This window comes from Pseudorca crassidens, chromosome 6, assembly GCF_039906515.1.
Source record: "Pseudorca crassidens isolate mPseCra1 chromosome 6, mPseCra1.hap1, whole genome shotgun sequence".
NCBI classification, from domain to species: domain Eukaryota; kingdom Metazoa; phylum Chordata; class Mammalia; order Artiodactyla; family Delphinidae; genus Pseudorca; species Pseudorca crassidens.
In genome coordinates, this window is record NC_090301.1 from 26,229,474 (window position 1) to 26,254,901 (window position 25,428).

General features: G+C 39.0%; 1 protein-coding gene across 1 annotated transcript in view; it reads right to left on the reverse strand.

Moving 5' to 3' along the window:
• CPS1 (carbamoyl-phosphate synthase 1) overlaps positions 1 to 25,428 on the reverse strand; it is a 142,516-nt gene that overhangs the window by 12,368 nt on the left and 104,720 nt on the right. The window contains exons 28-33 of the mRNA XM_067740711.1: positions 23,716 to 23,791; positions 17,992 to 18,069; positions 15,459 to 15,566; positions 6,235 to 6,324; positions 4,653 to 4,823; positions 1,899 to 1,973 (exon numbers count right to left, since the gene is read on the reverse strand). Coding sequence (XP_067596812.1) covers positions 1,899 to 1,973; positions 4,653 to 4,823; positions 6,235 to 6,324; positions 15,459 to 15,566; positions 17,992 to 18,069; positions 23,716 to 23,791 — 598 coding nt within the window. The remainder of the gene's footprint in view (positions 1 to 1,898; positions 1,974 to 4,652; positions 4,824 to 6,234; positions 6,325 to 15,458; positions 15,567 to 17,991; positions 18,070 to 23,715; positions 23,792 to 25,428) is intronic.

Genomic DNA, 25,428 nt, shown 5'->3' on the forward strand with positions numbered 1-25,428 from the left:
TTCTCATGACTATGATTGTCACTTGATCACCAGTACATGCTGCTTTTAACTCCACAGTGAACATTTTCTTTGGTCAAGAACTGGCTAACCAAATTAGTAATGTCACCCTAAGCTAACAGAACCCAAACCATACTAAAAGAACCTGGGCAATTCCATCATAAGTGCATATACAACCCACAAGAGATTTCAGCAGTTTTCTACAAATAACATAAAAAGTAGTTAAATATGTAAGTAAAGATTAGGACTAACATTCCCACCTCACCACTAGGAAAGCTAAAGGTTTATTTAATCCCACAACAAGCCATTTCAACACTGAAAATGTCTCTGAAGCATAACTGAGATTTCACTAAGCTACAATTATTATTATGATTTCAGTTATAAAACAGAACTTGTAATACTGTACTTAGTGACACTTGGAAATATGACTCTAATGGAAGAAGAATTATCTCTCTGTACTTCTGAAACAGATACAAGTAAGGGGGAGCTGAATTTCTAATTCTCTCATATTTTCGTATTTCAACAACTCCAATAACGTATGTCTGGAGGCAGAATGGACATAGATACAGTACTGAAAATAGATTTGCCACACTAGAGAAAACAGCATGAAGGAAAACAGATCTCTCCCTGATGTGAATCCTGGGCTGGCTGAAAACAGCCCTGTTACTGAGTGACCAAGGGATCACGATGAATATCAGAGTAGCTCCTTAAACAGCAGAGAAATGTAATGTAAGTCCCTTGTTTTCAAGTTAGGTTTTCTCATCTATTAAATTAACAGAAGCAGCAAAGGAGCTAAGAGAAGGCAATCATCAGTCCAAATACGAACAAGATAGCCATTTATTCCTCACTGCCTCCCTTCCTGTTTCACGTGGCTTCTCATCACAGATCTTGCTTGCAACCAGGCAACCATATAAAATATCATGTATATGTTGCAATTAGGTATTTTCCCCTTTCAGGTTTTCCTCAACACCAAGAGGAAACAATGATGCCTCCCAGTCTGATGTTGCCACCCCCATGGGCACTGATGAGAATCTGAAGGCTGTACCTAGTAAGTCTGTCAAGGGCTAGGTGATTCATAAAATGTCCTGGCACTAACATGTAGGGAACTCTCTGGTATCTGACAGCTTTCTACAAGAAACACATTTCACGTTCTTAAAGAAACCTTCAGGGCTTCCCTGGTGGCGCAGTGGTTGAGAGTCCGCCTGCCGATGCAGGGGACACGGGTTTGTGCCCCGGTCTGGGAAGACCCCACATGCCGCGGAGCGGCTAGGCCTGTGAGCCATGGCCGCTGAGCCTGCGCAGCTTGTACCACAAAAAAAGAAACCTTCAGCTGACAGAGTCCTCAACACAAGTGAAGAGGGACATCCAGTGGCCAGTCCCACTATAGTTTTTAGATAATCCCCAAGAAGTTAAAGTTGCTTTTAAAGTGGTTCTGGGATTTTGCAAATATCTGCAGATCCCCAAATATTTTGGCCCCATTATCTTTCTGCTGCTGTACATTCATTCCACATATTGCTAGTAAAATCTCGATGATCTAATTTCATAGTAGCAAGGAAAGTTAGAGGAAGCAAGAGGTGCTGTTACAGAGAGATCTAAGAACCTTAAAATAAAAATACCTGGCAGATATTTACCTAGACATCTAGAGGAATATTTGAAAGATGTTCTCAATGTGTAATGTGGAAGTGAATGACACATGTTGAAATATAAGTGAGAATTTAGACTCTGGGCTACAAAAGTCAAAGATTTTTCCTCAGCTCAAAATGCCTAAGTCCTTTCAGACTTACTCTGATAGCAAAAGAAGTATCCCACTAACTACTTACTAACTTGCTTTACTATATTCAGATCATAAAAGCATAGAAAGTAGATTTAATGAAAGTGGTCATGGATCATTAACTAGTTACCTCTCCAGTAGAAGCCATCTCACAACGCAGAATGGGGTCAGCGTCTCTCAACCGGGGCCAAGAAAACATTGGAGCCTGTCAAAAATAACGGGTAGGAAAAATACGTTGAGAGAAGGGTATAAAAGGTATAAACAAGGATAAAAATATTTAGTGAATCATCTCTCATAGGGTTCATTTAGGCTACAGTAGACATGTAAAAAATTTCTTTGGTCCAAGCGTCTGACTTGAAAAGTGGCTTTAAACCTCTGTTCCAGGAATTTCTTGAGCTTTGGGCCAAAAATTGGATTAAATAATCACAAATTATTTCTGTAAATAGGGCCCCAGTGACCTGTCTAGGCCAGTGTTTCTAATCTGGCTTACACATATTCTTACTGGAGTGATTTCAAACGAAGTATATTGGGCACTGGTCTCCCCAGACACAAAGTTCAAACACACTTTTTCCTTGGTAGGCTTCTGAAAACATTCCTCTTCTTGTTCTGATTATTTGGACTTGCAACAAGCCACATTGCCAGAAAGGTCTGTCTGCAAGCTGACTTCTGAGACATTAAACTGCTGTTGATACCTTTTTAAAAGCTTTGAAAAACATTCTGCTTGGGAACACTTTTGCCCAGAACTTTCATATGAACTAGAACATAGATAGCAGTGCTTCCTTTTCATTTATTTTACCAATGCAATTCACTAAGAATCGAATTCTTGTTTCTTGCATATATCCATTTATCTAGCCTAGACTATACATCTTTGATTCTGGTACCCCTCTAAGTCATCATGGGAATTCTAGCTTGGGGTCATTTCACTGGGTCATCCTAAGTCAAGTTATCATATATTCCTGCCCTCTAGCCGCTCTCTATCTCATCTGTTGATATCCATCCACCTCACTAGGACTATATTAAGATTGACTTTGAATAAGTAATTTGACAAAAAAGTCAAGATTCATGCACAAGGATAACTAGGAAAGAAGTAAACTGAAAGATACAGTGCATTTTGAAAAATTCATATCTACCCCTCAGTATTGTTATTAGTTGGAAATTATTTCATACACATATGTGTGTGTATGTGTGTGTATATTCCTGTGGTTAAGAATAAAGAAATATGAATTTGAAATTCATATATACAATTTCCAGTGGAAAAATACTTTTCGGGGCCTTCTTCTTATTGGTCTCAAACAGTAAAATCCTATGTACATATATTCCCACTGAAAGCTTTTAACAATTTATGTTGTGTCACAGCTTCCAGGAATAAAATGTTACCCTCCCCCAACATAAGAGGTGACATTCCATCCCAGTGCGCTATGAAATCCAAGGCATCCTAAATTATTAACTTAAATAAGATTAATAAATATTTTTTGATTTATAGCTTCAACTTAAAACTTCCACTGTAAAAGTCAGAAGTCAGAGTCTCAGCTGTAACACAATTATGGTTGAGGTCACTAGTACACATAAGAGTGGAAACCTGCGAAGGCATCCAAAGTACGTAAATGTCACATAAATGTATTATACAATATAAATTAATTTTTTGTATGCTTTATCTAAAGAATTCAAATATATTTACATAATATCTCACTAATCCTCATAATGTCCAGTGAGGTAGTTAAAGGTCATTATTATAAATACTCTGTTCATGGGTATACTGAGGCAGCTAGAGGAACACAATGGATTTATGATAAAGTTCTTATTCAAAATATACACATATACAGGCGTATCTTGTTTTATGATGCTTTGCTTCATTGCACTTCACAGATACTGCAATTTTTACAAATTGAACGTTTGTAGCAACCCTACATTGAGCAAGTCTATTGACACCATTTTTTCCAACAGCATTTACTCACTTCATGTCTCTGCATCACATTTTGGTAGTTCTCACAGTATTTCAAATTTTTTCATTATTATTATATTTGTTATGGTGATCTGCGATCAGTGACCATTGATGTTACTATTGCAAAAAGATTATGACTCACCAAAGGCTCAGATGATGATTAGTATTTTTCAGCAATAAAGTGGTTTTTAATTAAGGTATGTACATTGTTTCTTGAGACATAATGCTATTGCACACTTAACCAACTACAGTACAGTGTGAATATAACTTTTATATGCACAGGGAAGCCAAAAAAATTGTGTGGTGGTCTGGAACCGAACCCACAATATCTCCAAGGCATGCCTGTATTTGAAGTTAGTGAACAAACCTTAAATTTTCCTGGTCACTCTTCATAAAGGTGCCATCAGTTTCATTGCCCTCACAGTACCACTGTGAGAAAATTCTGCCACTAGAGAAAATAGGAACTAAGCCAAGGCAGTAAACATTTAACCACCACCACAAGGTAACACTTTTACAAGATTCATGCATTCCTGAAGTCTTGGCACAACTGAAGCCTTATCCCAAGAAGATACGTTCAGAATTTCTGTCTACCAACTAAACTGGCAGCATTATGCATCAGCTAAATAAATGTAGTTTATAAGTCACTCAGCTGGTTGGTTTTGAAGTTATGTAATTCTAGATATTATTTTAATTTTTGAAATGCACAATAGTACACATAAAGTTGCCTGTATAGCAACTGCACTGCTATACACTGCAATATGCTATACATGCATTGCAGTGCTATACATTGCATCGCAACTGCATTCAAAGCAAACATCATAATCCCCTAGTCTAGCACTTCAGTTACAAGGTTCAGAACGTATCAAGATTATTTTTGATGAAAAATTATTCCTTTCATTTCTTTGGAACTTAAAAAATGACTAAGATTTTTGAAAATATTACCTTAATTGCAACATAGTCAGCAGGAATTATAGGATGCTCCAATGTTGGAAGGAGTTTCTCATCAATGTTCTCTCCAATCATCACCTTGGTGGCCACATCAATGAAGTCTACCCCAAGGGTCTTGGAAACAAAGGGGAAGGACCGAGAAGCTCTCAGGTTACACTCAATCACCTGGAGAGATAACAAAATTCAAAAGAAGAGGAAGGATGGTGAGAGACAATGACAATATTAATATGCTCCTGGCCACTCTGGTTCCAGCTGTTACTGGGGCCCAGTCTTGCTTTGCCAGCCTCTTCCTTTTCTCCCCACTGCTTGACTTTTGCTAACTGGTTTCCTTTCAGTCAGTGTCCTTGAACTCTGACTTTTTCCCATCCCTGTTCCACAATTCCATCCCCACACACTCTTGACAGATTTGTTTTAATGCAGAGTTCAGATAATGCCACAGCCCTACTAGAAAGCCTTCAGTGGATTTCTACTGGCCATGAGATTAATGTCTAGCCCTTGAAAGACTTCTATCCTCTTGCCTCTATGTTATCTTGTACCACTTTTCTGGCCCCAGTCTTTCTTTCTAAGTTTACCTTCCATGATTTCCCTGGAAAATAATAATAAACTGAGCTAGTCATCATCAGCTGGTCATTGATAAATTGAACTAGTCACTATCTCCTAAAATGTGCCAAATTTACCCACACATATTGTACGTGTACTGTCCTTTCTATCTTCCTTTACTTGTCAAAATTCCAGCTATTCTTTAAGACCCAGCTCAAATTACAAAATCTTCCTTGAAATCTTTTATGATCCACCCCAAATCAGGCATATGACAGTCAAATACATGCTCATACACATATGTGCAGGCACACAGACATACAGACAGACAGACAGACACACACACACACACACACACTAATAGATAGGCTCTCTCTGTTCTGTGCCTCTGATACCACTTTACTTGTACATTCCTTCTAGCAGCTATTATATTCTGACTTACGTTATAGTCATCTAAAAATTCATCTTCTCCCCAGTTCTCACTAAATCGTGGATCTTTGAGAGCAGAGACTGGACTCTATACGTCTCTGTAGCCACCTTATGACTTTGCATAGTAGGTGAGGAATCAATATTGGTTACTGATTAGTTACATTAAATAAACTAACTTAACTAAGACTAACCTAGTTGACTTAACATTTTTTATTTTTTTGGTAAATGGTATCCAAAACAGCTTTCTTCTCTGAGAAAGTAAACTTCAGTACATGTAATTTATGACTATTCTACAGTAACCTGGACAGATTACTTTATGATAGTTACTGCATCCATCTATATTGTACTGAAGATGGCAGTCAGTGATCTTCTTTCCAGTGGATCAGAGTGCTTTTCAAAGCTGTGACTGACATATCAGTGCCACCAAGAGCCAGTGCTTTCAAACAAGGCAGGCATTATGTGCTGTGCAACTCCCATACTCAGACACAATCAGCTGCAGGGGTCTCAGCTGCTCTGTGGCGGTGTTCACAGAGAAGAGTACCAGAGGGACACAAACCAACATGACATAACACAGCAGTGGTGTCCTCTCAAACACCTTGGCATTTCTTACCAAGACCTCATTTCCTTTGACAAGAAACTGGACGTTGAATGGGCCAGAGATGGCAAAAGCCTTTGCTATCTTCCAGGTAGCATCCTTCACCTAGATAAAAGGGACAATGATACAGTGCTAAAGAACATTCCTTAGTTTAAAAACAAACCAACAAAAAAGATACAGCACCTGAAATTTAGATTTCTTCCAGTTCTCTTTACAAAGAACTACATCTCCACTGATAATAATAATAGTAATAGTAATCATAGAAGCCATTATTAGGCTTCTATTAACAAAGTAATATTTGTACCAAATGTACTAAATATTCACAACAGGATAGCAGGGAAAAGAACAAATAATCTTACAGGATTATCTTTCTGCCAAATGCATCTATCTACCTACAGTTATATACTCTGGTTTTATTTTGAGGGCTAAATGGAATCCTTTCAGTCTAGTTGCTTTAGCACCAAAACTGCAGTCCAAACTCTGTATCAATCTAATGACCTACCTGCTGAGAAGTGCAGGTCCTAAAATTACATGGTACTGCAAAGAGACCAGAGAGGTTTCTTTTATGTGCTTTTCTTTTGCCCTAGACTGCAAGGGTAGATATTATGGTCAGAAGGAAACATGTTCCCTTGCAGGGAGGCTCTGCATGTCACATATAGGAATTCCTGTATCCAACCAGAGACAGAAGGTACTCAGGCAAAGAGAGAGCACTGACTGCTGGAACCAAGAGCTCCTCATTCATTACTCTTACAAGAGTGGTTCAGTAACTTAGCCAGTTATAAAAGGAAGCACAGTCCATGACACAATGAGCTCTGAGAGATTTGGAAAAATCTGAGTTCTTGAGGTCATTTATCCTGATATAAAAAATTGAAGTACATTTGAAATCCCAGGATAGTGTTCCTTTATGTTGCTGCTGTTACAAAGCATCCTGCTGCCTTCACATTCTAGAACAAAGTAAGACCTTCAGAATTCAGTCCAATGTACAACTAGCCAGACAGGCCTGCCTAGATTCTGATGGCAGGATTATTGGAAAGTCTCACTGAAAAAGCTAAGCCTAACCTCATATACCAGAAGACTAAAGGAACATCCCCAAGTTACTTAAGATGACAGAGAGGGACCTTCAAGATGGTGGAAGAGTAGGACGTGGAGATCACCTTCCTCCCCACAGATACATCAGAAATACATCTACATGCAGAACAACTCCTACAGAACACCTACTGAATGCTGGCAGAAGACCTCAGACCTCCCAAAAGGCAAGAAACTCCCCACGTACCTGGGTAGGGCAAAAAGAATAAAGAAAAAATAGAGAAAAAAGAATAGGGATGGGACCTGCACCTCTGGGAGGGAGCTGTGAAAGAGGAAAAGTTTCCACACACTAGGAAGGCCCTTCGTGGGCGGAGACAGGGGATGGTGGGGGGGAAGCTTCAGAGCCACAGAGGAGAGCGCAGCAACAGGGGTGCAGAGGGCAAAGCAGAGAGATTCCCACACAGAGGATCGGTGCTGACCAGCACTCACCAGCCTGAGAATATTGTCTGCTCACCCGCCGGGGCGGGTGGGGCCTGGGAGCTGAGGCTCAGGCTTTGGAGGTCAGATCCCAGGGAGAGGACTGGGGTTGGCGGCGTGAACACAGCCTGAAGGGGCTAGTGCGCAACAGCTAGCTGAGAGGGAGTCCGGGAAAAACTGTGGAATTGCCTAAGAGGCAAGAGACCATTGTTTCCGGCTGTGAGAGGAGAGGAGATTCAGAGCGCCGCCTAAACAAGCTCCAGAGATGGGCATAAGCCCCAGCTACCAGTGCGGGACACCAGAGACGGGCATGAAACACTAAGGCTGCTGCTGCAGCCACCAAGAGCCTGTGTGCAAGCAAAGGTCACTATCCACACTTCCCCTCCCGGAAGGCTGTGCAGCCCGCCACTGCCAGGGTTCCGTGATGCAGAGACAACTTCCCTGGGAGAACACACAACGCGCCTTAGGCTGTTGCAATGTCGTGCTGGCCTCTGCTGCCGCAGGCTCACCCCTCATTCTGTACCCCTACCTACCCCCGGCCTGAGTGAGCCAGAGCCCACTAATCAGCGGCTCCTTTAACCCCATCCTGTCTGAGAGAAGAACAGATGCCCTCAGGCGACCTACACACAGAGGTGGGGCCAAATCCAAAGTTGAACCCCAGGAGCTGTGCGAACAAAGAAGAGAAAGGGAAATTTCTCCCAGCAGCCTCAGGAGCAGTGGATTAAATCTCCACAATCAGCTTCATGTACCCTGCATCTCTGGAATACCTGAATAGACAACAAATCATCCCAAAATTGAGGCGGTGGACTCTGGGAACAACTGTAGAGTTGGGGTTTACTGTATGCGACTGACTAGTTTTTTATTTATACGGTTATCTTAGTTTAGATTTTAGTGCATGTTGACACTGGTAGATTTGTTTATTGGTTTGGTTGCTCTCTTTATTATTTTTTTAAATTTAATAATTTTTTTAAAATTTTATTTTAATAACTTTTTACTTATTTTATTAAAAAAATTTTTTTTTTCTTTCTTTCTTTTTCTCCTCCCTTTTCTTCTGAGCTGTGTACCTGACAGGGTCGTGGTGCTCTGGCTGGGTGTCAGGCCTGAGTCTCTGAGCTGGGAGAGCCAAGTTCAGGACATTGGACCACAAGAGAGCTCCCAGCCCCACGTAATATCAAATGGCAAGAGCCCTCCCACAGATCTCCGTCTCAACACTAAGACCCAGCTCCACTCAATGACCAGCAAGCTCCAGTGCTGAACATCCCATGCCAAACAACTAACAAGACAGGAACACAACCCCAACCATTAGTAGAGAGGCTGCCTAAAATCATCATAAGGTCACAGACACCACAAAACACACCACCGGAAGGGGTCCTGCCCACCAGAAAGACAAGATACAGTCTCATCCACCAGAACACAGGCACCAGTCGCCTCCACCAGGAAGCCCACGCAACCCACTGAATCAAACTTACCCACCGGGGGCAGACACCAAAAACAACGAGAACTACGAACCTGCAGCCTGTGAAAAGGAGACCCCAAACACAGTAAATTAAGCAAAATGAGGGACAAAGAAATACACAGCAGATGAAGAAGCAAGGTAAAAACACACCAGACCAAACAAATGAAGAGGAACTGGCAATCTACCTGAAAAAGAATTCAGAATAATGAGAGTAAAGATGATCCAATATCATGGAAAGAGAATGGAGAAAATACAAGAAATGCTTAAAAAGGAACTAGAAGAACTAAAGAGCAAACAAATAATGATGAACAGCAAAATAAATGAAATTAAAAATTCTCTAAAAGGAATCAATAGCAGAATAACTGAGGCAGAAGAACAGATAAGTGACCTGGAAGATAAAATAGTGGAAATAACTACTGCAGAGCAGAATAAAGAAAAAAGAATGAAAAGAATTGAGGACAGTCTCACAGACCACTGAGACAACATTAAATGCACCAATATTTGAAATATAGGGGTGCCAGAAGAAGAAGAGAAAAAAAAGGGACTGAGAAAATATTTGAAGAGATGACAGTTGATAACTTCATTAGTATGGGAAAGGAAATAGTCAAAGAAGTCCAGGAAGCACAGAGAGTCCAATACAGGATAAATCCAAGGAGAAACACGCCAAGACACATATTACTCAAACTATCAAAAATTAAATACAAAGAAAAAATATTAAAAGCGACAAGGGAAAAGCAACAAATAATATACAAGGGAATCCCCATAAGGTTAACAGCTGACCTTTCAGCAGAAATTCTGCAAGCCAGAAGGGAGTGGCAGGACATATTTAAAGTGATGGAAGGAAGATTACTCTACCCATCAAGGATCTCATACAGATTCGACAGAGAAATTAAAACCTTTACAGACAAGAAAAGCTAACAGAATACAACACCACCAAACCAGCCTTACAACAAATGCTAAAGGAACTTCTCTAGGCAAGAAACAAAAGAGAAGGAAAAGACCTACAATAATAAACTCAAAAACAACTAAGAAAATGGTAATAGGAACATACATATCAATAATTAACTTAAATGTAAATAGATTAAATGTTCCAAACAAAAGACATAGACTGGCTGAATGGATACAACAACAAGACCCATAAAAATGCTGTCCACAAGAGACCCACTTCAGACCTGGGAAACATACAGGCTGATAGTGAGGGGACGGAAAAAGATATTCCATGCAAATGGAAATCAAAAGACAGCTGGAGTAGCAATTCTCATATCAGACAAAACATATTTTAAAATGAAGACTATTACAAGAGACAAAGAAGGACACTACATAATGATTAAGGGATCAACCCAAGAAGAAGATATAACAATTGTAAATATTTATGCACCCAACATAGGAGCACCTCAATACATAAGGCAAATACTAACAGCCATAAAAGAGGAAATCGACAGTAACACAATCACAGTAGGGGAATTTAACACCCCACTTCCACCAATGGACAGATCAACCAAAATAAAAACAAATAAGGAAATACAAGCTTTAAATGATACATTAAACAAGATGGACTTAATTGATATTTATAGGACATTCCATCCAAAAACTACAGAATACACTTTCTTCTCAAGTGCTCATGGAACATTCTCCAAGATAGATCATATCATGGGTCACAAATGAAGCCTTGGTAAATTTAAGAAAATTGAAATCGTATCAAGTATCTTTTCTGACCACAATGCTATGATACTAGATATAAATTACAGGAAAAATATCTGTAAAAAATACAAACACATGGAGCCTAAACAATATGCTACTAAATAAACAGATCACTGAAGAAATCAAAGAGGAAACCAAAATAAACGTAGAAACAAATGACAATGAAAACACGGTGGCCCAAAACCTATGGGATGCAGCAAAAGCGGTTCTAAGAGTGAAGTTTACAGTAATACAGTCCTACTTCAAGAAACAAGAAACATCTCAAATAAACAAACTAACCTTACACCTAAAGCAATTAGAGGAAGATGAACAAAAAAACCCTCAAAGTTAGCAGAAGGAAAGAAATCATAAAGATCAGATCAGAAATAAATGAAAAAGAAAAATGAAGGAAATGATAGCAAAGATCAATAAAACTAAAAGCTGGTTCTTTGAGAAGATAAACAAAATTGATAAACCATTAGCCAGACGCATCAAGAAAAAAAGGGAGAAGACTCAAAGCAACAGAATCAGAAATGAAAACGGAGAAGTAACAAACGACACTGCAGAAATACAAAGGCTCATGAGAGATTACTACGAGCAACTCTATGCCAATAAAATGGACAACCTGGAAGAAATGGACAAATTCTTAGAAAGGTATAACCTTCCAAGACTGAACCAGGAAGAAATAGAAAATATGAACAGACCAATCACAAGCACTGAAATTTAAACTGTGATTAGAAATCTTCCAACAAACAAAAGCCCAGGACCAGATGGATTCACAGGTGAATTCTATCAAGTATTTAGAGCAGAGTTAACACTCATCCTTCTCAAACTCTTCCAAATTATAGCAGAGGGAGGAATACTCCCAAACTCATTTTACGAGGCCACCATCCCTCTGTTACCAAAACCATACAAAGATGTTAAAAAAAAAAAAAAAGAAAATGACAGGCCAATAAATGCAAAAATCCTCAACAAAACACTAGCAAACAGAATCCAGCAGCACATTACAAGGATCATACACCATGATCAAGTGGGGTTTAGCCCAGGAATGCAAGGATTCTTCAATATATGCAAATCAATCAATGTGATACATCGTATTAAAAAACTGAAGGAGAAAAACCATATGATAATCTCAATAGATGCAGAAAGAGCTTTTGACAAAATTCAACACCGATTTATGAAAAACACTCCTCAGAAAGTTGGCATAGAGTGAACCTCCCTCAACAAAATAAAGGCCATGTGTGACAAACCCACAGCCAACATCATTCTCAATGGTGAAAAACTGAAACCATTTCCTCTAAGATCAGGAACAAGACAAAGTTGCCCACTCTTACCACTTTTATTCAACATAGTTTTAGAAGTTTTAACCATAGCAATCAGAGAGGAAAAAAAAATAAAAGGAATCCAAATCGGAAAAGAAGAAGTAAAACTGTCACTGTTTGCAAATGACATTATACTATACATAGAGAATCCTAAAGCTGCTACCAGAAAACTACTAGAGCTAATCAACGAATTTGGTAAAGTAGCAGGATCCAAAATTAGTGCACAGAAATCTCTTGCATTCTTATACACGAATGATGAAAAATGTGAAGGAGAAATTAAGGAAACACTCCCATTTACCACTGCAACAAAAAGAATAAAATACCTAGGAATAAACCTACCTAAGGAGACAAAAGACCTGTATGCAGAAAATTATGACACTGATAAAAGAAATTAAAGATGATACAAACAGATGGAGAGATATACCATGTTCTTGCATTGGAAGAATCAACATTTTGAAAATGACAATACTACCCAAAGCAATCTACAGATTCAATGCAATCCCTGTCAAACTACCAATGGCATTTTTCACAGAACTAGGACAAAAAATTTCACAATTTGTATGGAAGCACAAAAGACCCCGAATAGCCAAAGCAATCTTGAGAAAGAAACACAGTGCTGGAGGAATCAGGCTCCCTGGCTTCAGACTATACTACAAAGCTACAGTAATCAAGATAGTATGGTACTGGCACAAAAACAGAAATATAGATCAATGCGACAGGATAGAAAGCCCAGATATAAATCCACACACCTATGGTCAGCGTATCTTTGATAAAGGAGCGAAGAATATACAACGGAGAAAAGACAGCCTCTTCAATAAGTGGTGCTGGAAAAACTGGGCAGCTACATATAAAAGAATGAAATTAGAACACTCCCTAACACTATACACAAAAATAAACTCAAAATGTATTAAAGACCTAAATGTGAGGCCAGACACTATAAACTCTTAGGGGAAAACATAGGCAGAACAGTCTATGACATAAATCACAGCAAGATCCTTTTTGACCCACCTCCTAGAGAAATGGAAATAAAAACAAAAATAAACAAGTGGGACCTAATGAAACTTAAAAGCTCTTGTACAGCCAAGGAAACTATAAAAAAGACAAAAAAGACAACACTCAGAATGGGATAAAATATTTGCAAACAAAACAACTGACAAAGGATTAATCTCCAAAATTTACAAGCAGCTCATGTAGCTCAATATTAAAAAAACAAACAACCCAATCCAAACATGGGCAGAAGACCTAAATAGACATTTCTCCAAAGAAGATATACAGATTGCCAACAAGCACATGAAAGAATGCTCAACATCACTAATCATTAGAGAAATGCAAATCAAAACTACAATGAGGTATCACCTCACACCAGTCAGAATGCCCATCATCAAAAATCTACAAATAATGAATGCTCGACAGGGTGTGGAGAAAAGGGAACCCTCTTGCACTGTTGGTGGGAATGTAAATTGACACAGCCACTATGGAGAACAGTATGGAGGTTCCTTAAAAATCTAAAAATAGAACTACCATATGACCCAGAAATCCCACTACTGGGCATATACCCTGAGAAAACCATAATTCAAAAAGGGTCATGTACCACAATGTTCATCGCAGCTCTATTTACAATAACCAGGACATGGAAGCAACCTAAGTGTCCATCGACAGATGAATGTATAAGGAATATGTGGCACATATATACAATGGAATACTACTCAGCTATAAAAAGAAATGAAATTGAGTTATTTGTAGCGAGGTGGATGTGCCTACAGTCTTTCATACAGAGTGGAGTAAGTCAGAAAGATAAAAACAAATACCGTATGCGAACACATATATATGGAATCTTAAAAAAAAAAAAAAAAATTTTTTGAAGAACCTAGGGGCCAGACAGGAATAAAGACGCAGATGTAGAAAATGGACTTGAGGACACGGGGAGGGGGAAGGGTAAGCTGAGACGAAGTGAGATATACACTACCAAATGTAAAATAGATAGCTAGTGGGAAGTAGCTGCATAGCACAGGGAGATCAGTTCGGTGCTTTGTGACCACCTAGAGGGGTGGGATAGGGAGGGTGGGAGGGAGATGCCAGAGGGAGGTGATATGGGGATATATGTATACGTACAGCTGATTCACTTTGTTATACAGCAGCGACTAACACAACAATGTAAAGCAATTATACTCCAATAAAGATGTTAAAAAAAATGTACACAAATAAACATGTGTTGACTGATTAAAAAAAAAAAAAAGATGACAGCCTCAAAGACAACACCTAGCATGCATATTGAGTACTGAGGCAGAGTCATTATTACTGGAAAGGTCTTTAAAGCAGTGGTTCCAAAAGAGGGTTTGAACGAGATATATCATAAGGTACTATTTGAGGTGAGGGTAAGGGCAGACAGTGAAAGCATCGGTTCTAGAAAGTTCTCACATGACGGCTGCATACCTGCTTCTGAGAAACATTGCTTTAGATGCTGCTCACCTGTAAGTGGCCCAAACATTAGAATCATCTGCAGCAGTAGTTATCCAAATGTGGTCCCCAGACCAGCAGCAATAGCACCACATGGGGACTTGATAATGATACAAATTCTGGGGGCCTGCTCAGAACTACAGATTTAGAAACTGGGGAGGAGTCTTGTAACCTGTATTTTAACAAGTGCCCCAGGTGGTTATGATGCATACAGTTAGAGAACCACTGCGCTAGCATACAACCAAATGGGCTCTGAAGGGCAGTGAAGGAAATTGTCATCTTTAAAATAACCAGCAGACTCAGAGGAGGAAGTTCCCCTCAAAATTAAATTTTACCTGGGGCATGTCCTACTGCTACCTAGTTAACAAAATGTTTTTAATGGGATTCCCTGGTGGCACAGTGGTTAAGAATCCGCCTGCCAATGCAGGGGACACGGGTTTGAGCCCTGGTCCAGTAAGATCCCACACGCCACGGAGCAACTAAGCCCGTGCGCCACAACTACCAAGCCTGCGCTCTAGAGCCCATGCGCCACAACTACTGAAGCCCATGTGCCTAGAGCCTGTGCTCCGCAGCAAGAGAAGCCACCACAATGAGAAGCCCGAGCACTGAAACAAAGAGTAGCCCCCGCTTGCTGCAACTAAAGAAAGCTTGCATACAGCAACGAAGACCCAACACAACCAAAAATAATAAATAAAATAAATAAATTTATAAACAAAAAGAGAAAATGCATAATAAAAAAAGACCCTTCACAATCCAGCCCCAATTAAAAAAAAATGTTTGAAATCTTTTTCCCCCTTCCACTTTTATTTATAAATGATGACCTTTTCAATGGCTCCTTGGCTGATGGTTTGTGTGGGCAGCATCAGAGTAGCATCTCCTGAGTGGACGCCTGCATCCTCCACGTGTTCAGAGATGGCATGGGAGATGACCTGGCCAAAAGAAGATTTGCAAAAGAAGTGTCAGCTCTTCTTCAATGAATCTGCTGCCTGACCCATCCCCCTAATTCTAACAGATGCCTCCAGCATTGAGCAGTTTCTTTGCTAAGTCTCTGATGAGTGGAGTAGAAAGAACTGCATATGTAGCGTCACCAAGCCTCCCTGTGCAGTGACAGATCACCTCTAAGGGCAGCTGAGAGTGTCTGAAAGCTTACCTCCCTCTTCCATTGATTAGAATAGTTATTAATACCAGGAAAAGAAGGCAACTAAGCCAACTCATAATGACTTTTAAAAATGGATAGGAAAATAAAGCATTTGGGGGGCACTGGAGATAGCTTTATCTTTTCCTTCCAGGTTAAGTTTTAAACACTGGAAAAGAAAAGATGGGAGCGGTCAATATCTAGCTTAGGTAAATGTCATAACTTAGATGGATCAGAAAGAAAATGTAAGATCTAAAGATCAAGAGCTCTTTATCAGCCCCACACTCTAACCAACTGAGCTAACTGGCTACCTACAAGAGATCTTTAAACTGAAATTTGAGACAGGAAGGAAGCAAGAGGAAAATATTCTTGTCCTCTTTTAGAGGTAAGAAAACCAAGGCAATATAAGAATAAATAACCCAAGTACATGTGACTGCTATGTGACCAAGTCAGGATTTTGAACACTTATCTGTCCGATTGCAAAGTTTACGGTCTCAACCACAATAACCTGAATGTTAACAGTATGTGTGTCTTTGGAAAATGATAAAGCTGAGAGTGGGGGAGAATAATTGGGTGGCTGTAAAAGACTTAAATAAATTACAGTGAAGATTTGTTTATCAGATTTATAGATGATTTAAAGCAGAGTGACATTTGAGTCCCAGTACTCCTGCTGTCACTTATGAGTTCTGTGACCTGGGTGAGATACTTTATCTCCTTAGCCTTGGTTTCTGATAAGATAGGAATAACAATGGTATCTGCCTCACAGAATGTTTGTAAGGATAAAACAGAACACATAAACAGTGCCTGGCATGATATTTAGTGCAGAGTAAGCGCTCAAATTTTTTACACTGTCTAGAAATGGGGAGGCAACACCTCACTGAACTCTGAAAAAAAGTTATATGTCTGAAATACTAGGTCCACTTCTGAGTGTGACTGTTTAAAAGTTATGTGAATAACCTGGAACACTTCCAAAAGAAGGAGTCCAGGATGATAAGCAATGGTCAAGGTCTAAGAGAATCTTAGGGCAGGAGCATATCCTAGCAAAATGGAACCAAGTCAGGCCAACTGAACAGCATTACTTTACCAGCACAATATGTGAAAAAACATAAATATCTGTAGGCCAGTCTTACATTCTCCACTTCCACATTGGTATGATCACATTCCTCTTATTTTATACCTCAGTCTCAAATACATAAATGTTCAAGTGGGAAAGAATATACATATGTTCCATAACTCTGGAGGCCAGCAGGTCAGGGATGAACATTCTAGGGAAGCAGATCTTAGTTCAAGAGAAGGAATATATTAGATGTCCAAGAAGTAAAAGCAAAAACAAAACAAAACAATATATATATGTCATCTTACAACTTCTTATGCTCTGTATAACCAAGAGTTAAACAGAAAGCAAATGACCACTTTCCAGGGTTGCTGTGAAGAAAATTCTCATCCTTGGGGAGTAAGGGGTTGAAATAAATGATATCTAAGGGTGCTTAAACTCTAGATTATAGGATAAGAGGTAATCCTTACTATATATATAGTATTTTTTTGAAACAACCTTGATTTGAACTGTTAATCTGGAAGAGAGAAAAAAAAAAAAGACCTAAACAAAGAAACAAAAAAAGCTTTAACATGCTTTATTAGTACAACTTGAAAACTAAAGGAAAGAATTCTTATAATTTCATTTCTCCCTGAAGTTTGAGGCATTCATTGTATTAGTGATACAAGATGTGATATGGTAAGCTAATTTTATGTTATTATCTTTACCCACCCTACTCTGTTTAGTTTTGCTTTTATTAACCCAATAAAAAGGAGAAGGATGGAAAAATCAAGAGAGAAGAAAAACTAGGGATTCAATTAGGAACTTCAGAAAGAAAAGTATTGGATGTTTTTCTAATATCCATTGAAACAAAAAAGGAAACACCAAGACAAAAGAAAATGAGAGAGAAAATCTATTCAAAAAGAACAAGTACAGGATGATAATTTTTAATATCATCAAAGAGAAATTCTAACAGTATGAAAAGCAGAAGATATGATACCCATGACACATCAACTGAATTGTCAGTGAAATGGAACAATTTTTTTGACTGAGCAGACTTGTCCATTATTTTTAGAGACCTGTTTTGTAGAAATCACAAACTCTAATCTGAGTTACGTTTCTAAATTGCCAAGAAAAAAATTCTGATGGGAAGGCAGGAAGAGGGGGTGGGAGATAAAGCACTTACTCTTCCATCTCTGCCAACAGCATCCATTTCCACTTCCCGGGCCCCCTCAATAAATTTTGTCAGCACCACTGGGTGTTCCTGTCACCGAGGAAAACAGAAGGGCAGAAACTTTAGCTGAAATTACATGTATGGGGTCAAGTAAATCGTGTACGTTAAGTCAGTACCATGGCAATACTTGAAAAAAAAAAAAATGCTCAACATACTACACAAACTCATTAGCCAGTTTGTTTGGTAAGAACACGGTCATTCTCTGCTAACAGTGAGGAAGAGGAAATCTTTCTCCAATTTTCAGTTCTCAGTGAATTGAACATGAGTTTTGAAATTTCAAACATTGACTTCTAGGTGAGTTAGAGAAAAGAGGAGGCTAAGGAGAGGGCAGAATGAGGTCGCTTTTCTGTCTCCAGAGTTATAAATATCTCTCTATTTTATTTATAATTATATATCAGTATTGGTTCAGGTTTTTCCTCTCTTCCTACACTTATCTTTTCTAAGCACTACAATGCCCTCCGTTAGTTCTCTGTATGAGAATTGTGAATGAACTTAGAAGAAGAGCAGCATTTTGTTTCAGTTTTATTAGGCCAAAGATGGAATTATTTACATGGAATTGACATGCTTTAAATCACTTCTAAAGTGTGACATTTGTGACTGCAAAATCAAACATTTTTCTATATAAATCTTAAAATGTTCTCCCTCTCTCAGCTGTTTCAGACCACTTATTATTCTTGATGTTCTTCCCACACTCAGTTCCTTCACGACAGTGCTGCAATGCCCTCCGCAGCTTGATCACTAGGTGCTTTTCCAGACTAAAAGAAGTGGTTGAATGAAGGCCTCCAGGGTTTAGGCATCTCTTCTCCCCTGCCCCAGGCACCAGCAACCGGCACCACTTGCTGTTTTCTTACCAGACCCTGTCTTTACCTGTCTCCATGCCTCTCTTCCACAAATGCACTCCACCTTCTCTCCTCAGCTTCATCTTTCAAATTTCAACCCATGCTTCAAGGCCTAGCTTCAATGCCACCTCCTCCCTGAAGGCTTCTCTGAACATGTCTTTTTGCTCTGAACACTAACTCCTTTTGGTCACTACCTTGGAGTTTATCATCTTATGCATATGTGTTAAATATATCTAAAATACAAGCAAAAATAAACAAATGGGACCTAATTAAATTCAAAAGCTTTTGCACAGCAAAGGAAACCATAAACAAAACGAAAAGAAAACCTACAGATTGGGAGAAAATATTTGCAAATGATGTTACTGACAAGGGATTAGTCTCCAAAATTTACAAGCTGCTCATGAGGCTTAATATCATCAAAAGAAGCAACCCAATCAAAAAATGGGCAGAAGACCTAAATAGACACTTCTCCAAAGAAGACATACAGATGGCCAAGAGGTACATGGAAAGATGTTCAACATCGCTAATTATTAGAGAAATGAACATCAAAACTACAATGAGATATCACCTCACACCAGTCAAAATGGCTATCAGCAAAAAATCCACAAACAATAAATACTGCAGAGGGTGTGGAGAGAAAGGAACCTTCCTACACTGTTGGTGGGAATGTAAATTGGTACAGCCACTATGGAGAACAGTATGGAGGTTCCTTAAAAAACTAAAAATAGAGCTACCATATGACCCTGTAATCCCACTCCTGGGCATACATCTGGAGAAAAAGATGGCCCAAAAGGATACACGCACCCCAATGTTCACTGAAGCACTGTTTACAATAGCCAAGACATGGAAGCTACCTAAATGTCTATTGACAGATGAATGGATAAAGAAGATGTGGTATATTTATACAATGGAATATTACTCAACCATTAAAAAGAATGAAATAATGCCATTTGCAGCAACATGGATGGACCTTGAGACTGTCATACTGACTGAAGTAAGTCAGACAGAGAAAGAGGAATATTGTACGATATGCCTTACATGTGGAATCTAAAAAGAAATTATACAAATGAGCCTATTTACAAAACAGAAACAGACTCACAGACTTACAGAGCGAACTTATGGTTACCAGGGGGGAAGGATGGGGGGAAGGGATAGTCAGGGAATTTGGGATCAACATGTACACACTGCTGTATTTAAAATGGATAACCAAAAAGGACCTACTGTATAGCACAGGGAACTCTGCTCAATGTTATGTGGCAGCCTGGATGGGTGGGGAGTTTGGGGGAGAATGGATACATCCATATGTATGGTTGAGTCCCATTGCTGTGCACCTGAAACTATCACAACATTGTTAATCGACTATACTCCAATATAAAATAAAAAGTTAAAAAAATGTAATATATCTTATCTCCTTTAACAGAACATTTTAAATAGAAGTGAATTTTGTAAAAAAATTCAAAATAACCAATGTCTCAAGCCATAAATAAGCTTCTCTCTTCTTAAATTTATTATTAAATGAAGAAATTTCCCCCACTTCCTTTTCTTCAAAGTCCTATCGGACATGGAAAATTTTTTTCATCTCTGTTTCTCTTTTTTAAAATATTGGATGTTGACTGTTGGCAGGCCTGGTAGAGCTGTGTTGACACTTACGTGGGAATTTTTCCATATATTATAATAACAATATAACTGCAAACAAAGATAAAGTTTAACAGCTGTCTTAGTCTCTCTAGTCCAGCCTAAGACAGGGGTTCTTGTTCAAGTGATATATTGAGGGAGTGAGAAAAGCAGGATGGGGCAGCAGGAAAAAACTAGGAAGTTCGTGGTCTCAGTGGGGACTGGATTTGGCCTTACCACAGAGGGAGCTCTGAGTTGCAGCACAGAGTTAGTCCCATCTTAAGGCAAAAGGCAGTCACTGTCCAGCATTTTGAGCGTGGTAGTAAGGTGAGGTATCTTGCCTCCTGGCTGACAGAGGCTCCCATTTGACTGAGAATAGTTATCCTGAGAAGTATAGCTAGGAGGTGTCATCAGCTACCACAGCAGTTAGGGGATGGGTGCCCCCACTGGTAAAGGGATCTAAGGGGGGCAACAACAGCATCCTCCATCCTGGCCAATTGAACACATTTATGAAATAGCCCTTAATATGTTGAGGAAGAAAATTTCTTAATACATTTCAGTCTTTCAGCAACATTATATACATTGTTGGCCCTCTTAAAGCACTTCTTTCCTTAGGTGTCCATGATCACCTTTTCATATTTCTTTCTCAGGCTCCTTTGTGGTTCTTTCTTCCCTGCTCAGCCATTAAATGCCAGTACTCCTTTCATCTCTGTCTTAACTGTTCCTTTTCCTCTATACTATCCCAGGTGATTGCTTCCAATCTCAAAACTTCAATTACAATGATACGCTATTGACTTCCAAATCTATATCTACATCTCTGTCTTTAGCCACGATCTTGATCTACAATTCCAATTCTATGTAACCCTCTGCTTTCAGACATCTCTACTTGGACTTCTCACAGGCATCTCACATTCAAAAGGTCAAATATTACATATATGATTTCCCCCTCTAAAATTCCTCCCTGAAGTGTTCCTTGTTTCAATAAATGGTACCACTGTCCATCCAGCTGTCTAAGGCAGAAACTCAAGAATCATCTCTTATCCTCTCTCACCCTCCACCTCCATCCATTCACAACCTCAATACACATTCTCAATATTTCTAGAACACATGCACTTCTCTCCATCTTTACTACCATTACTCTGATCCAAGGCACTGTCATCTCTACCCTGAGCTACACAACAGCCCCTTAACCTCCTTCCATGAATTCAGACTTGTCCCAGATTTTACTCTCTATACTATAGGAGAGTGATCTTTCTTTTTTTAACTTTCAATTGCTCTTTTTTTTTTTAGTTTAAGTATAGTTGATTTACACTATTGTGTTAGTTTCAGGTATGCAGCATAGTGATTCAGTATTCGGAAAATATGACTAAAATCCACCTCAGTATATAACTGACAAGGTTCTCTTTATCTGCTCCTTGTCTTTCTGCTTTTCTACCATCATTATAATCAACACTCCCCACCATGTTTGGCATCCTAGCCATATAAATGAATGTTTTATCAGTTTCTAGAAACTTCATGCTTTTTCTCAGCTTCAGGCCTTTACATATGCTGTTCTTTCTTCCTACTCACACACAATGTAAACCTTTTAACTCGGAATCAACCATTTGGAATCAATTTAAAAGTCCCTTCTTCAAGGACTGGACCCCGATACTTTTACACTCTCCTTCAACATCATGTATTTTCTCTATTGCAATGCTCATCATATTTAATTATAATTATTTGATGTCTGATGTCCCTAGTAAAGAGAGTCCTCTGTGAGACTATCTTTTCATGAATGTAACCCCTGATACTGAGAACAATGTCATTATATAGCAGGTGCTAAATATGAATGGATACATAAATAGATCAATGATTAATGGAGGCTAGTTTTACTCTAGATTCACTGAATTGAGAATCCCAGATTCTGCTGTAGTTTGATGGGGAGACTTGAACCAGAAGTACTCCATTAAGACATCTCTATTATAAAACTTTGGCCCTATAAAGATTCTATCTACCTGCTAGCAGAAAAAAAATATTTTAAAAATATTCTACCAAGTAGAGGCCCTATAAGATACACTGTCCCAGACAGAGAACACTTGCCTCATCACTCACATGAGACCAGCTGGGTCAGGCTGCTGGTTTCTCAAAAGATGAGTGTGGCAGGACCCCTTGCAGGGAGTGAGATAGAGAAGAGGACAGTATCTCACTCCAGAACACATTAATGAAAACTGGCCCTTTGGAGAGAGTCCCTCCTCAGTTATCTGACTTTCACACAAAAGTGAATTCAAAATCCACTTGGTTTCTTTTTTATACTCTGTTTCTTCTCACTCTTTATCCTTATGCACTCTTTTCACTGACCAAATTTCCTTGGGGAGCAACTGCCACGCAGAAACGAAGCCCAGCTTCATGTGTGCAGGAACAGTCCATGCTCTTTATTCCTCTTTCAAATGCCTCTGATTTCACTCTTTGGCTCCCTCCAAACTCCACTTGCCTAACATCAAACTCTTCTCTATGAGTTGTGTTATCTCTCTCTCTTTCCTTTTTTTTTTTCTTTTAGCCCTATCTAGCTTTTGAAAGCTTTTAAAAAGAAAACATTACTTTTATCCTCTACAGTACAAGGTCTGCAGATCAATAACCCCACTGGGTAAATCTTAAATGGATTACACTCAGGTAACGCCGAAGGAGAAAGTAAAAGCTGGGGCAGTGGAGAAAGCTGGTTGAGTGAACACAGAATTATAAACATTTTTATTAACTTACAAATGGAATGTACCAAAATGAAAAAAATCAATAGGTGAGTGAGGGGATTTACTATTGAAGTTGCAGGATTGACTAAGGCAAAGAAAGGCTCTCCAGGTGTGAGAATTAAAAATCAGGGAAGCCTTCACTTGTGCGTGATGACAATGCTTGGGCTGCCCTTGAGGCTGGGAATCCCATGGATAACTTGACCAGCATCTAACTCATTAACAGACAAGTTTGTGCTTATGCAGTCTTGCTCTTGGAGACTAAAATCGTATAAATCTCTGTTCTGATCAAATATTCACTGGTCTTCCTCTTCTTCCACTAACCCTAAGGATCCAAATATAATTAAATGCATATGTGTTTTCTCATTTCTATATTTAGGACTATAATGGGTAGAAGAAAAAAGGAAAAACATCATAACATCCTGTGCAAAGAAAAACAACATAAAAACAAGGTAGCAATGAACAGAAAAGGTAAAAGTCACCAGAAGGAAATAGGACACTACCTGAGAGACTCTAGTGGCCTCCTCTAGGAATTTTTTCATCTCATCCTCGGAGAACACCACATTCATGGCAGACCCACTGGGTAAGGAGGGGGAAAAAAAAGAGGTCAGTTTCTTTTACCACTTCAGAAGTAAAGCATGCTAGAATTGATTGCTTCTCAGAACAGTTCCAGGCAACCTCTAGTTCCAGACTAGGCTAAGTAAGAAGGTGTCTCTTTCTACATTGAGACTTTATGTAATCAAAAGGACAATCAACCAAAGTAAAAAGTCCCCAAAGTTGGGGACGAGGAAGGGGGGTGGGACATGTGATAATGCCCAAAGAGAACCATGGTAGCTCTTAGCAGTGGCACATCCCCAAGGTCCAGCCTTTCTGATTTATTGTTTTAACTCTCTTCTGGTTCCAGGTAACACTTATACTGTAACAGGATTCATCCCAGGATCTAGCTTTCTAAACTTGTGTCTTCAGAGTTCATTACCCATAGCTGATCTTAACCCACAACTATGCTGTCAAAGCAGGTCATTCTACTATCTCAGCTGGGTTACTAAAGAATCAACTTTTTAGTAACATTTGCAAATATAATGTACGGTATCTGACTGAAATGTATTCAGCTGTGTCCTTTCAAATTCTTGAGAAAGAATACTATCTGAAATCAATTTACTCTGAATTTTGGCATTTTCAGAGTGGGATGGGAGGGGAGGAAAGAAGGAAGACTAAGCAGAAGGGAAGAAATAAGGAAGAAAAATATCACTTTCCACTTCCTTTTAAAAGTAACTTTTTCTTTACCTTTTCTAGTATATTGCAAATTTTATGCTTGAAGAGCTTTCAATTTCTTCATCTATTTAAGACATGAAGGCTAAGGTCCTAAAGACGCTGATAATTCACAGTATAGGGAACTAAAAGAAAGATACGGATCGCAATGATGTGAGGGAGCACAGTAGTCAGAGTGACCCCCCCTTAAGTGCCTGTGTTGTTTAAATTAACGTACATTAACACCTCAGAGAAGCAGTAGTATTGGACTGTGGTTTACACAGAATGTCACTTAAAGAAAAAGGAAAGTTTCCCACCTCACTTGAAATTTTTCATTATTTTAAAGGATCCCATCTCACATTCCATTTACACTTTCAAATTGTGCACAACAAATTACGTTTCTCTTATTATCCCCTGTTCAGTGAAGTAGCTCTTTATATGTGGTAACATCTGAAGAGAGTGACAATTGACGACTTCTCCTTTGATGACAGAACTTAGTTTCAAAGTTTATTATAAAAGACACTGTCCATGAACTCCAACATTGTAATTCATTTATTTAAAAAATCTAATCTCAAAAAAAAAAAAAATTCAAACCATAGGCACCATCGGAAGGTGCTGACAACAGTCAAAGATAAGCTGTCATTTCTGGGTATCAGAGAACAGATGCTGGTGAGAGATATCCCAAGTTTGTTTTGTTTTGTTTTTTTAAATTGTCCTCTTCTCTAATGTAAAGCTATCCTCCTCCATTTGGCAAGGAGATGCCCTAAGCCATGCTCCTAAGATGTAGGATTGGAGACACTGTGTTGTCACTCCCTGAAGGAAAAGCATTAGGCTGAAGAACTGTGCACAGGTCTTCACTCTGGCTGTGTTGGTATGGGGATTGTCGATGGATTTACAAATTACTACACATCAAAGCCTAGTGCTGTTAGCATACAGAATGCAGTTCTGTGTCTCCTGACTTTTAAATA